General features: G+C 51.5%; 1 protein-coding gene across 1 annotated transcript in view; it reads left to right on the forward strand.

Annotated features, from left to right (window-relative positions):
• Window positions 1-200: 200 nt before the first annotated feature.
• ELK3 (ETS transcription factor ELK3) overlaps window positions 201-14,878 on the forward strand; it is a 38,883-nt gene continuing 24,205 nt past the window's right edge. The window contains exon 1 of the mRNA XM_008687724.2: window positions 201-409. Coding sequence (XP_008685946.2) covers window positions 203-409 — 207 coding nt within the window. The 5' untranslated portion in view covers window positions 201-202. The remainder of the gene's footprint in view (window positions 410-14,878) is intronic.

The raw sequence follows: 14,878 nt of genomic DNA on the forward strand, positions 1-14,878 counted from the left end.
CTGATCTGGCCCCCTTCCCCCCAGGTATGGAGAGAGCCATTACACTGACCTGGCCCCCTCCCCCCCAGGTATAGAGAGAGTGATCACACTGACCTGGCCCCCTCCCCCCCAGGTATAGAGAGAGCCATCACACTGACCCGGCCCCCTCCCCCCCGGGTATGGAGAGAGCGATCACACTGACCTGGCCCCCTTCCCCCCAGGTATGGAGAGTGCGATCACACTGTGGCAGTTCCTGTTGCAGCTGCTGCTGGACCAGAAACACGAGCACCTGATCTGCTGGACCTCCAACGATGGTGAATTCAAGCTCCTCAAAGCAGAAGAAGTGGCCAAACTGTGGGGCCTCCGGAAGAACAAAACAAACATGAACTATGATAAGCTGAGCAGAGCCCTTCGATACTACTATGACAAGGTAAACCCTCGACCCTGTGGGAGGTGGTCTCGGGTGGGTGGAGCGCCACCCGCACATTTCCCCGATGAAAGCAGATCCTCGGGGACCATGAAGCAAATTACAAACATCAAATGGAGGCAATTTATGCAGGTTTTTCTGGTCGAGGGGAAAGCTGTGCCATAGGGATTTTTTTTTTCTTTCTGGAAGCCCTTTGGGTGTTCCTGTGGGTCAAATTTTGTTCCCTCTGCATTTTCCCTTAGAGTTGCTGCAAACCTTTGCTAACAACAGAAACGAGTCGTAGGGAAGGTCCTAGGGCCTCCCTCATCGTCAGTTGCTTGAGCGACAGAATGAATGTTGAGATCTAGAAAGTCTGCGTATCCCGTCTGGTTTGTAGTTCACTCAGACGGGTCTTTCCTGGGAATTTGGGAGCTTGGGCAAGTTATTTAACAGCTCAGGGCCTCGGTGTCCTCATTGATACGAGGGGGATCATAATCGTACCATCCCGGGGTTGTTAAAGAAGAGAAACATGTTCAGTGCTTAGAACAATGCTTGCTACCTCCCCAGGGTTTGCACCTTCGTGGGAAATTTCTCTAATTAAAAGAAAAGCCATTTTCCTTGTTAAGTCACAGAGAGGAGTCAGAGTGCTTTGTTAAGTGATAACACAGCCCAGTTGCCAAGCAAGGATAGTTGGGGTGAGTTAATGCATTTCTGGAAAAGCAGTTAATGTGCCTGCTAGGGCAAAATTATTGCTATTTAGAGGTAATCATTTCAGGCCTGTAATTTTGGCCATCTCTGTGTGGATCTGTTGTTGCTGTATATTTAGTCTCATAGACATAAAGACTTAGACTCCTAATAAGGGTAAGCTTTTGTTCTGGTTTTGCTGTTCATAGTGAAAGGTGAATTAAAAGCTGATTTAAATATTAGTTCCTGATCTATATTTAGTGCCTGCCTTTTTCCAACCTCTTTGGAATTCAAGACAGAAGGATTACACATTTCAGGAAGTAGAGACATCATTAATTATAAAGTGTTCCTTTATATGATTGTAATTACATATGATTATGTCATTGAAATGTTAAAGGTGCTTTCCTTTAATGTAGCAATTAATTAGTCCTGGCTTCATGCACAGTCCTATGAAGCAGTAAAAGCGCTTCTTGCAAATTGCACTGTCTGGAAGACTTACAGATGGTTTATTGTTTTGCAGTTTTCCCCAGGTTCTAAGTCGCACAATGGGAATTGGGGCCCTCGGAAGGAAAACAGTCATCTTGCCTGTTGGCGGGGTGCCTAAAAGCCTGGTTTTGAGACTAAAAAAATGTCATTGTTTTAAATCAAGGCGTCAAAGATCAGGCGCCCTGGCTCGGTATCTGTGACTCAGTTCTACCGCTCCTTGTGGTCCGGGCACTGGGGCTAAGGACTGTGCGTCTTCAGTGTGAAGGGAGAACGTGGGCTGGAAGGGACCCCTCAAAAGACCGGTAGAGCCACTGCTATGTAGATGACACCTGATCTCCCTTGGGCAGACTTTCTCACGTTCTGGGGAAAGCAGTCTCGGGGCCTTCAGTCACCCGGCGTGCTTTGGCACCTTCTGTGTCTAAGGCTCGGTGCCGTGGGGCGCTTCCTGCCCTTTGTCTCACCCAAACTCCAGCAGCCCGGTGAGCTGGGCGCGCTGGCCTTTCCTTTGACACATGAAGACGGGAGGGCTTCCAGGAGAAACCCGCCCAGGCTTCTGCAGCCGGGAGGCAGTAGTGTCCTATTTGAACCTGGCTTGTCTGCCTACATTCCTGGCCACAAGGTACACGCCCTACCTTCTGGGCCGTTCGTTTTCTTTGCCACCGGAAGACTTGACTTGCAGGTAGGCAATTGGGTAGCACAAAGGTGCTTTTTGTCTATTATCAAGCACTTCACTACGGCAGAGCCCTGCTGTGCACTGTGCCTCGGCTTGAGCCCAGGGCCCGCATGGCCTCTGTGTCCTCCTCACCCCCTTGTCTCTTTCCTCTACTGCCGGTGGAGAGCTTGAGGTTTGGCCACGTGACCTTTGAGCGGCCGGCTGGCGTGAACAGCGAGGGCAGGAGCAGCTCTTGTCCAGCGTGTCACACAGGCGTGGCGGGGAAGGGCAGAGGGAGAGGGAGAGAGAGATCTCAAGCAGACTCCCTGCTGAGTGCGGAGCCCGGATGAGGGGCTTGATCCCCGGAGCCTGAGATCATGACCTGAGCCGAAATCAAGAGTGGGACGCTTAACCCACTGAGCCACCCAGGTGCCCCCATGATTGACACTTCTTTCAACTTCGCCATGTTACTCTGTGACTATGCGTATACATTGAACCATAAGAAATTGCCAACATATGACCATTTTTGACCCACAAAAATGGCGGTCTCACATGGTTGGGTTTCTAACCTGAGAGGCAGAATGGAGGAGCGTCTGTGAATGTGAAGCTCTGGGCCACATGTTCCTCCGTGTGCCCCATCTCCCTCTGCAGGTGTTCCTCATGGTTCCCCAGCTCTCAGCGTGACCCTCTCTGCCTTTCAGCATCTTCCTCAGCCCCCTCCTTCGTCCTTCTGTCCTGTCCATCTGTCCATTCCCCCCGATCTCCTAAAAGACACGATCCAGAGCCTGCTCTGCACGTGACATAAAGTTGGTGGCTCCCTACCTTGACGGCTGCCTTCTTCTCTCCCGTTGGCTCTGCTGTCCGTTGCTAGCTAGCATCTCTCCACTGTTGGCTGGAACTGCCCATCCCTTGGTGTGTCCTGATAGGGAAGTTTTCCTGCAAGCATGAGAATAGCATTTTTTATTGTTGTTGTAGGTTATATTTTTAGCTCATTCCAGAATATTAGAAATGGGCAGAGGGGGGAAAAGTGGAAAATGTGTGCAGTCTTTTGTAGAAGGCATCAGAGCAAACTAGTGTATGGGCTCATTGTATCTGCTTGGGGCTGAGACACTTCAATCATCATTCCTCGGCCCCCCGCCCCCACCCATCATTATAGCAAGGTGGTTAATTGCATGAACTCTAGGCTAGACTGCTGGGTTTCAATCCAGCTCCATGACTGCAAGTGCTTTGCCTGAGCCCTCTTGGTCTCGGCTTCCCTCCTAAAATGGGTTTGGTAGTAGAGCCCGCACCGTGGGGTGGGGGTGGGGGGTTAGCTGAGTTCACACACGGTCAGTTCTGAGAACAGTGCTCAAAATACAGTAGGTACTATGAAGTATTAGTCAGAAGAATGATCCAGATGGTATTTTCCTCATCACTAATTTGAAAAATTCAGACAGCTGCAAAGAAGAAAATTTGGACCTGTGTACCACCTTCGTGCACGAGCACGGCCAGGAGCAGGCTGAGGTCAGATCCTGGGTGACTGGTGGATGATCACAGTTTCTTTACCCAACCGCCTATCTTTACATATGCAGGCTCTCCTGAAATTCAATGACTAAGATGCTTTCATTTTTAAATGATGCTTCCTTGCCCTCAGAGGGGCACACTTCTCTGAGCACACCCGGTTGGAGCAGCCAGCAAGGGCTTTGCACTCAGTGCTCTCGGGGCTAGAGTCCGGCGGTCCCTCAGCCTCTGAGCGTCCGTGCCCCCGTGGGAAAGCACCTTCCCTCATAGGGTGGTGGGGGATTAAATGTGAGCAGGGGTACGAGGTGCTCAGCATGGCGTCAGGCACCTGCTGAGTACTCCCCCGCTGCTCGTCACTTCTGTTATCTGGGTTTATGAGAGTCTCCGTGTTGTGTGACAGTTGCCTGTTTAGATCGCCTCACAAAACCATCTCCACTGTGGTCTCCTGGTTTACCCACTTTTGTTGCTCTGGTACTTTGTATGGGGTCTGGCGTGTAGGGGTTGCTCGGTAGATGTGAAATGAAAGCAGTTGGATAACGAGGTGGACACTACCCAAACAAATCACTTTTATAATGAAAGGCGATGTTCGGTAACTGCTAAACTTGGAAACACAGTGTCACTGCCTTGTCCTGTATTAGTGTTCGAGGGCGGCCATAACCACGAAGTGTGGCTTAGAACAACAGAAATGGATTGTCTCGCAGATGTGGAGGCCAGAAGTCCAAGATCAATGTGTCAGCAGGGCCGTGCTCCCTCTGAGATTCTGGGTAGATCCTTGCTTGCCTCTTCGTAGCCTCTGGTGGGGGCCGTCGGTCCTCGTGTCCCTCCCCTTGGCTAGCACCTGCACCCCTCCGGTCTCTGCCTGGCTTGTCACGTGATGTTATTCCTGCGTGTCTCCGTGTCCGAATTTCCCTCTTCTAAGGACACCAGTCCTACTGGATTAGGGACCACCCTCATGACCTCCTCTTACCTCAGTTATGTCTGCAAAACCCTATTTCCAAAGATCCCATTCATAGGTATGGGGGGTTAAGACTTCAACATTTCTGTTTGGGGGACACACTTCAATAGGTCATATGTCCGTATATTTCAGACGCTGCTCGGCTTTCATGTAGATTTTCAAAATTACAATTGATGCCACACATTCTGAAGGAAAACTGCACGACATGGACAGCAGCTAGGCTCAAAGACAGGCGTGGAACTGGAGTCTAGCACAGGCAGGTCCTGGAGTGCCTGCCACATACCAGACAGTGTGGTGGGTCCCCAGCGTGCAAGCCAAGATGAAGGGGTCGCCGCTTGCTCTGGACGAGTGCACGACTAATAGAGGACGTGGACGGGAACACAGCCCACCCTGGCGCTCCCAGGCCTGGTTAGCGGAGGTTGTGACAGGAGACCTCCGGGGTTCCTTGCTCCGCCTGTGTGTCTGTGGAGTGCCCATCACATGTGCCACTGGGGGGCTGGAGGGGCCGGGCTTTGCAACTAAGCACTGGCAGGGACCTGCTTCCCCCACTTACAGCTTTTGAAGAGACAGCTGGGCAAACCTAGGTAGAATTCCAAGAAAGGAGTGCCGCCCAGGCCAGGACAGGGCATGTTTTACTCCTCGGGCATGGACGGAAGGCCCCCGGTCAGCTCGCAAACATGCAGGTCGAGGGAGGAGGCTGTGGGCAAGCCCGTGAACACAGAAAGCAGAGCGAGTCCGTGCCCGGCCAGTTTGGCACCACCGGCTGAAACCAGCTCGTTTCCTGCAGTCTCACTGTACGTCCTGGGACATGGCTTTGCTCGTTGGAGTTCTGATGGTTGGCATTTTGGGCAGAACGGTTTGTTTTTTTTTCTCTTAGAGTGAAACTGAGTCTTCCAGAAAGTCCATTTACAACCCGATGTAATAGTAAGGGTCTCTTTCAGAGATTTGCTTTGTTAGCGAGATTAACAACCCTTTTCACTCCTTAACCACTCGCACAGACCTGGTTCTTCAATCTCTCATCTTGGAGTGGAGAGGAGAGAGGGGTTGAAGCCCAGAGCATGCCTGCGAGTGGCCCCGCGAACTGCCCCAACCCATGGGCCCAAGCTTGAGGGGCGTGAGGCGCTGCTGGGATCCGCCCCTCGCGAGGAGCTTCTGGGGAGTTTGTAGTTCTACACCCCTCTCTAGCAGACCTTCTTTCACTCTTTATTTCACCTCTACTTTTTTTCTTCTCAGGTTCAGCCATACCTTCGAAAACATAGCCTCTGCCCTCGGATGGCTGTGTGGCTGGTTGGGGAGACAGACGTGCACAGGCAGTTAGAATGCTAGCCTGGCCGTGATACCAACATCTTCCAGGACAGGGGAGGGAAGTAGAGGCAGAGAGAAGGTGTCCGGAGGTCAAGACACCTGCCCGGGCCTGGAGCAATGAGAATGGGTTTACCAGGCTGACCCAAGTTGGGAAAGGATGTACTGACAAGGGAACAGCATGTGCACAAGGCAGGGAGTTTGACTTTTGGCTTCCCAGGGGAGTTCCCAGGGTTCTCCAGGGAATGAGGGGAACATGGGGTGGGAAGAGTGAGTGGCGCCTGGGGCGAGGAGCACGTTGGGAAGAGTGGGAACTTCATGGTGAGGGCTGAAAGCCGTGGTCAGATTTGCATTTTAGAAATAAAAATCTTTATCTCTCCATGCTCTTCTTGGCATTGGTGGTGTCCCGCTCCGTCCCCCGCCTCCCAAGCCCTGATCTTTTTGGCCAGTCACCACATACCGATTTCTCGGGGCTGGCTGAGCCGGCCCCGAGCTGGTCCTGTGGCACTTTCAGGGCAGGGCGTGCGTGGCCCTCCCTGGGTCTGCCCGTGGGTGGGGCTGTGGCTTGCACGGCNTGCACACGCGGGGCAGCTGACTTCCCGGAGGAAGCTCCAGCCACAGACTCTCTGAGCTAGCTGCAGGAGACCTGGAAGCTGACGCAATCCCTCGTCCTTTTCCGTCCAACGGAGCTTTTGTCCTTGTTGTTGTTGGCGGTGAGCATTCATCCCAGGGGGAGGCTGAGAGCTCTGCCAGCTCCCTTCTCATCAGGAGATTGCAATGGCGATATGATGAAAAATCCTCCGGTCTCCACAGCAACATCCCGGCTTATCCTCACAATGTCCCGAACGGTCTCTGCTTAATTGGAAGAGGTTCAGGGGAGAACAGTCAAGACAGAGTCATTGGCAGCATATTCCTGGAAGTAGAACGCGTCACCTTCTTAACTTAATTGGATAATTCATTTTAAATTGGGTGTGCAATCACGACAGGAAAATGTTCGTGTTAATAATACATATCTGAGATTGCCTGCCTGTGCCAAGAAGCCTGGCCCTGGCAGAGTTCTCTAATTCCCCAAAATAAATTTTACGAAGATAAAATGATGTATTGTCTGTCAGAGTGGAGAAAGAACAAAAGTCCAGCAAGCATTTGCATCTTGGAACTTTCTAGAAGACTTCTGTCAGTGGTGAAATTCCACAGAAGACCCATCTCTCCTGGGCTCAGTTCAGGAGTGTTTTGTACATCAGAGCTGCCCCCCTGTGCCCAGCCCTGGATCTGAATGTTAAGGGTCTGGTGTTTTTGTTAGGTGTCTTTTTTTCCCCCTTCCTGTCATGTCAGCTGCTCAGATGGGTTGAAGTACAACAGATGGCAACTGCACTTTTGCTCGGGGGCTGAGGGGATAACCAGGGCCTTTCTGGAAGCTTTTGGTCCTGGAAGCTGCCTAGTGACCTGGAGGCAGGGGAGGAGAGGTGGGGGTAGCAGATTGTCTTGTGACGGTTTTCTAGTCTGGTCACACTGCCCTGGGAGTTAGCGGCTGGCATGAGGGGGCCAGGCAGTTGCAGTGGGGAGGGGGTGGGCACTGCATGTTGGGTTGGGGGTGCTGCCTGTTTTGCACATGCTTCCAAGCTGGCTTCGTGGTGGCACTCAGTGTTCCCCCAAATAGGGCAGTTGCTAAGAAACACCCAGAGTCTTGGGAGTACCTTCAACGCTGTGTCGATGGGGCTGCTGGGCTCAGCGTTCAGCTGCCAATGCTCCAGCTTGGCAGCCTCGCCAAATCCACTTACGTCAGGCTGTTGCCCAAGCCCACACTGGTTTGCCGGCATGAGTGTTCCTGCTTCTGGGCAGCTTCTAGCTGCGGGAAAATTCAGTGGTTGTGTAGACAAACTGACAAAACCCCTAGCATTCACATCATACCGCCCACCACCCACCCACCAGCCCAGCTGCTCCTCTGGGCCGCCTCCTCCCCCCACCTCCTGCCTGTGCTCTGACAACAGTTTACCTCAGCTTCTACCCCCAGTCTGTGACATAAGGGGAGGAAGCTCACTTGTATGGAGGATTTGTCTTCAGCCAGCACTGTGCTAGATATTTTTACATTTATTGACTCATTTTCTAACATGTGAAATGCCTATCGTCATAGTTGGTAATGGGCCCATTTTAGAGGTAGGTTACTGAGTTTCAGAGAGGTTGAGGAGCAGATCCAAGACGGAACCGCTGGCAGGCAGCAGAGCTTTCTGTCTACGACGCTTGACACCCAGATCCGTGCTCAGGCTTATGAAGCTGGTGAATCACACAGCTGCAGAGCCTTGGGCTCAAAGTTGAACCCCCCATTCCTAATACTGCTGATTATCACCCAAGGGCCGGCAGAGAGAGGAGACCAACCCCAGTTTGTTCAAAATGACAACGGAAAAACTGCTGGCAGCCTTCTCTGAGCCAGCTGACCACGGGAGGTTTGGCGGCCCCAGGACCCCCCGCCCCACTTCCTAGATGTCCAAATGACACTTCCTAAAGAAAGCCAGATCAGAGCACAGCACCCCTCTGCCCGTGTGCCTGCCCAGCATCCTGAGCCTCCTGGAAAGAATCCAAACCCCCTTACCATCTGGCCCCAACCAGACTGCCTCTCCTGCACGACCCCAGCCTGCCACCCTCTCTCGCATCTACTGAGACCTCCTTCCCCGGGCTCTCCCTCAGCCCTTCCTGCCTGGCCCACTCCAGCTCATCCTCACGCCTCCCTGCTTCTCAACCACCTGACGTCTGCATTTGGTGTTGCCTTCACTCTGTTCCGCCGTCCCTGGGCCTGCCTTGCAGAGGATGCTGGTCTTCCTCACCATGCCCAGTTCTGTGCACATACCACCTGGCATGCAGTGGTGCCAAATGAACGTAGGATGGACACAGGACGGATGAGCATGAAACGAGAAAACATGGTTCTCTGTAGCATAGAAAGAAGTCTGTCCTCTCAGAATGTCAACACTGCAAAGGAGCTAAGAAACCTGCCCTGCCTGCCTGTCCTTGAGCAAGTGAGGACCCGAGTGGGGAGGTGAGTGTTCAAGAAAATCAGTAGCAAAGCCCGGGTGAGAACGTGCTCCCAGACCACCTGTGGCTCCCAGCACCCCCCACCCCACCCCTGCGCCGGAGGTGGCTGCTCAAAGTCCTTGTTGGCAGCTCCCTGACTGGCAAAGCATGTGCTGGGGGAACAGTTTTACATTTTGTTTTATTAACACTCCAGAGGCCTTTAATAAAAATACCCTTGAGTGTTGAAAGCGAGCCAGCAGGGAGACAAGCGTCTCAGTCCAGGAGAAGCAGCCACGAGCCCAGAAGGGGTGGAAAAATGCTCTTGATGTCCAGTCTCAGGTCTGGCGTCCTGCCAGGCTCCTCTTGTTTGCAGGCCTCCGGGACAGCACGTTACTGGGCAGCAAGGGTGAGCACCCTCCCATGTCAGGCTGGCCGAATTTGGAGAGACGGTTCGCACTGCAGTCTAGCAGTGCCAGAGAATAAAGAAATCTCAACCCAAACCACAAAGAAACCTCCCCCAGGAGTGAGCCAATTCTAAGACGGAGTTGGAGCTCTTTATTGGCAGCACGTTATTCTTAGAAGTTGGAAGTGGGGTGTGTGTGTGTGTGTGTGTGTGTGTGCTGGTGTGCACGCTCCCAACTTCAGCTTTAGACAGCGGACAGCCCAGGCTTCACCTGTCTCGGTGCGTCCCCTAGCGTGGCGCGTGGGCAGGCCAAGCCCCTGGGAAAGGCCGCGCCTCCCTGCCCCGCCGGACAGAGTCTTTGGGCGAGGATATGTTTCCTGGGGTTGCCGTAACAGAGTACCGCAGACTCAGTGGCTCAAAACAAGAGACATTTATTCTCTCGAAGTTCTGGAGGCCAGAAGCCCAAAATCAAGGTGTCTGCTGGGCCACGCTCCCTTCGAAGGCTCTCGGGGAGAAGGCTTCTTTGCCTTTTCCGGCTTCCGGTGGCCCCGGCTGTCCTCACTGTCCCTTGGCTATGGCTGCAAGGCTTCAGTCTCTGCGTCTGTCCCTCTCCTTCTTCTGTGCCTTCTTCCCTGTGTGTCTCCTGGAGCCTTTCTTGTTGTAAGGGCACGAGGCATTGAATTTAGTGCCCACCCTGACTCCGTGATGATTCCATCCCAACATCCTTAACTGGTGACATGTGCAAAGACGCTGTTTCTAAATAAAGTCCCATTCTGAGCTTCTGGGGGGAAATGAATTTGGGGGGGTGTTGGGTACCGCACAACTCACTGCTGATGGGAAACACTGGCCCAGGGAGAGGTGGCTCAAGTTGCCGGGTTGGAGTCCTTTCAACGCAGCCCTTAGGGTGGCAGGTGGGAGGTGAGCCCGCAACAGATTCTTAGCAGAGCTCCGTGTGGCCCCAACTGCTCCGTGTCCCCTTGGCTTCGGATGGCGGGGAGTGAGAGGGGGCAGATGCAAGCAGCAGTCAGATGCTTCGAGGACAGAGGCCGGATTCACTTCCTTTTCTGTTCCTCAGAGCCTAGCAAGGAGCCTCCATATGAAAGCGTCTTAAATGCTGTTGAAAGAATGCTTGCCTGTTACAGAGGAGGAACTTGGAGCATGACTCCTACAGTGAGGACTTGTTCTAACTTTGCAGAGAGGACAGTCAGGTTTTGTGTCCGGAAAGAGTGAGTCAGCCAGTGGCCTGGACGGGAACCCAAAACGAGGAGCTGAAGCAAGGGTGTTGGCTGGGAACCGGTGGCCTGGGCTCGTCTCTGCCACTTACTCGTTTGTGAACTAAGATTGGCGCCCCAGGTCCCTCATCTGTAAAATGGGTATCAAAGTGTTGTAAGGATTGCATGATAGAACGCGTACGCCTTCAGGAAACTGTAAAGTGAGGTACCCATATAAGGAATTGAGATGATTTGAGGTGTGCCTGGTGGTTCAGTCGGTAGAACGTGCAATTCTTGATCTCGGGGTTGTAAGTTCAAGCCCCACATTGGGTGTAGAGATTACTTAAAAATAAAATCTTAAAAAAAAGGAATTTAGAAGATTTGAAGGCAGAATACAATGAAAAGACAATGTGATGTCATGGGGATGCTGCACAGATCATTGCTTGCTAAGCATAACTGCACTGGGTGAGAGGTCATGTTTGGAGGACCTGTATGGGTGGGGCACTGAAATATATTGATTTTTTAGAAGAAAAACACACCCTGTGCAGTACTTTTGTTCTGCTTTTAGAGGTGAGCAAACGGAGGTCTCTAGAAGTTCAATACCTTTCCCAAGGTCAGAGGAAGTAGAGAAACTGAGATTCGGACCCAGATCAGTTCACTGGGTTAATGTCTTGCCCATCAAGGCTCCGGCCTGTGGATGCTCAGAGATGCTGGTCACTGCTCCCCGTGCTCCCGTACAAGCACTCCTGCTGCTCAGCGGGGGCCACAGCCAGGCTGTGGATGTGGGTGCCAGCTGCCTGTTGTTTTCCCGTCAACCTTCTTTCTTGAATGTCACCCACGTTGAGGTGGGCTTGTGATGTCCCATCTGTTGCAGTGGGACCGCCGGTCCCTGGTGCCTCATGCGGGGTGCTCCATCCAAGCAGGCACCGCCTCTCCCCTGGGGGTGGATAGAGGCAGTTCTATTTCCAGCTAAGGAATAGACTTCAGGGAAAGCTGGTCTTCCCCACGAGGAGCTGGAAATGACCGCTCCTGAGCACAGACCTTGCTTCCTTAGCACAAAGCTGGCTTCCCAGGCACTCTGCAGTTACCCCACGATTACTCTGGAATGCAGAGCCCCGTGGTCCTGGCGGACTGACTTGAACAGCAGCCTCTGAGCCAACAGCAGCTGCTTTCTGGGAGAGGGTGTGGCGATGGGACAGAAAAGGCTCCCGTCTTGGCTCTCCATGGAATTGGTTTAAGCTTCAGCTCTACCAGTTACAAGCTGGGGGGTCTTGAGCTAGTAAACTTTTTAGACTCTGCTGCTTTCTTGAAAAGAAAAGAAAAAAAAAAAGATGGGGGGGCTTATTTTGACAACTAATACATATGAAATGCATTTTATTTAATGTGAAAATGCAGAGAAGCCAAAAAGAAATATTACAAATCACTGGCAATCCTACCACCTTTAAGTTTTCTTATACATCTTTTGAGGTTAATTTTTTCTTCTTTTATTTAATATATATAGTTATTTCATTAAAATAATGCTGCTTTTTTCACCTAATGTGTATTGAAAGGCCTGGGGAAATGTTAACACTGTTTTGTCCTCTAAAATAGCTACATGGTATTCCACTCTAAGGCCATTATCTCACCCACCGCTGTGGGACAGGAAATTGGGTCTCACCTCCCTTCCCATCCATGGCCTTGACTTCTTCATCTTTAAAATGGGATCCCAGCGCCCATCTTGTCAGGTGGCTGTGCAGGTTTGGTACGTGGTAGGCGCTCGTAAATGTTTGCTTCTTTCCCTGGTCCTTTCTGGCCACAGGTTCCTTTTACGTAGGGTCTCTACCGTGGTGAGATGAATGTCCTCAAAATGTCCTCTTCCCCTGCCCAGGGGTCTTGGTGATGGGCGCTCCAGGCCAGCAACCCGCATGGCCCTCCCCCTGCAGCCCAGCCACAGCAGACCCCACAGAGCTGGGCTGCTCCCTCCTGTCTGGGCAGTGTGCTTCCTGCTCTGAGCCGCATCGGAGAGCGGCAGAGCTCAGCTGGGGTGTCTGGTTAGCGTCTGCACCACTTACCGGGCTGGACGTGCGGCCTTTCTGCTAAAGCTACAATGGCCTTTGGAGTGGGACACTTGGATTTCACATCTGCTGCCCCCAGGGCTGGCTCCCTCTCCCCCTGGCCCCTGAATTAATTGGAGTGCGTGAGGTTTCCTTCACAGTGCATGTCAGGGGCTGGCCATGCTAGGCATGACATACTGTAAGCCTTGCGTCTATTTTTTGTCTGAACCCAACTAAATAAAACATCGTGTTTCCCCCGTTGGTCGAGATATATAAACCAGATGTAATTCAGTCTGCCATACGTCCCAACATGGTAGCCAGGACTGTGGACAAAGTGAGGGGAATATGCACAGCCTTCTAGGAGGTTTAATTTAGACTATTCACTTGCCACTGGAGTGAATAGGGAGTGGATTTTATGTTTTGTGCTTTTGCGTAAATGGGAGGATAAAAATCCTAAGAGCTACTGTGTATTGTGGGTTTATCACGTGTGGTTGTGTCAGTATTCTGCTGTAAACTTTATATGGATTATCTCATTCAATCCCATGAGGCAGGTGGTAGGTTAGTCCCTGTTTTATAGATGGGGAAACTGAGGCACGTGGCTGGTAAGAGATGGGAGTGGCAGTTGAACTCAGGCAGTTGATTCTAGAACCATGCCTTATAATCCCCCTGGCAGCCTTTGAGACAGTCAAGTGGGTATTTACGGAAGGATCCCCCACTCTCCCATCTGCAGCCCTGCTGCTGCTGCTGTGGGATTAGGAATAGGCTGGGCTGTTAGGAAGAATCTCCTCCACGACCTTTCCTGCTGTGTTAGCGAGCTGCTGACCTTTCTCCTTTGAGAACAAGATAGGAGAGTTGCAAAATCAGAGGGCAGGAGTCCAGCGGTTCCTGGAAGCGCTCACATGGTGGAAGAGCAAGGGTTGTGGTAGCCATACCGACGGGGATCCCATAACTAGTCTGGCTCCTCCTGGGGCCAGGAGCAGCCTGGGGAGAAATGCGAGCTGGGATGAGAAGTCTGAGTGCCAGAAAGTCCGATGCACGAACTTAGATCAAAATTGCGGTGCCAGGGCAGAGCCAATACAGGCAGCACGTGTTTGCCGCATCCATGGATGAGGGAAATCAGAGTTTATGTAGCTCTCACAGGAGGTATGGGGTTGTAGGGTTTTGCATATGGCCCTTGGTGTCTGTCTGGGAGTTTTCAGTTTGAAAATGCCAACAAGAAAGCACATGCAGTTATATATATGGGACACATTCATGTGGAGCTTGAACCAGCCTGAGAATCAGCCACAGAAAATTATGTCTTTCATGGGATGAAGCCCCCGGTTTCCCACCTGGGTCAGTTCTCTTTACCGAGAGAATCATTCATTCAACAAACATGTAGTTAACTTAGTATTACCCTTCATAGCACCAAAACTAAGAAGGTAAATTGAGTTCCTTGAGCATCTCTTCATTACCTAGCACTGCATGTAATTTTTTTTTCAAGATCACAATACCTAATAGACACATTTCTTTTCTTTTTTTTTTTTTTAATCAGAATGGAGCATTTATTGACTCCCAGAGTTCCAGGATGTACCTGGGCCCCAGGAAAACTTGGAACCAGGGTGTGACTGCTAATACTTTTTTTTTCCTCTCTGTGTCTTATTTTTTTTTTAATGATTTTTTATTATATTATGTTAGTCACCATATAGTACATCCCTGGTTTCCCATGTAAAGCTCGATGATTCATTAGTTGCGTATAACACCCAGTGCACCATGCGATACGTGCCCTCCTTACTACCCATCACCAGCCTATCCCATTCCCCCACCCCCCTCCCCTCTGAAGCCCTCAGTTTGTTTCTCAGAGTCCATAGTCTCTCATGTTTCATTCCCCCTTCTGATTACCCCCCCTTTCTTTATTCCTTTCTTCCCCTACTGATCATCCTAGTTCTTATGTTCCATAGATGAGAGAAATCATATGATAGTTTAATAGACACATTTCTAATTTATCCACCAATATAGCATTATTTACACATACATATTTAAACACACTTACGGGCACCTCTGTTTTTACCAGTAAGCCTAGAGCCTGTCAGGGCAACAGGGAAGGCAGGGAAGTGGAAAGTTGACTTGCTCTCTGTGTTTTCCAACCCGTTCGCGGGAAATAACTAAGGGAGACTCTCGCGGGTCCCTCTGTTGCCAGAGGTAGCCGGTGGGTCGGGAAGGGTTCTTGGGCCCAAGATGGCCGCCATGGTCCTGCCCCCGACAGGCTGCTTGCCGTTTAGGCTCCT

The sequence above is a fragment of the Ursus maritimus genome, unplaced genomic scaffold (assembly GCF_017311325.1).
Source record: "Ursus maritimus isolate PB19 unplaced genomic scaffold, ASM1731132v1 scaffold_21, whole genome shotgun sequence".
NCBI classification, from domain to species: Eukaryota; Metazoa; Chordata; class Mammalia; order Carnivora; family Ursidae; genus Ursus; species Ursus maritimus.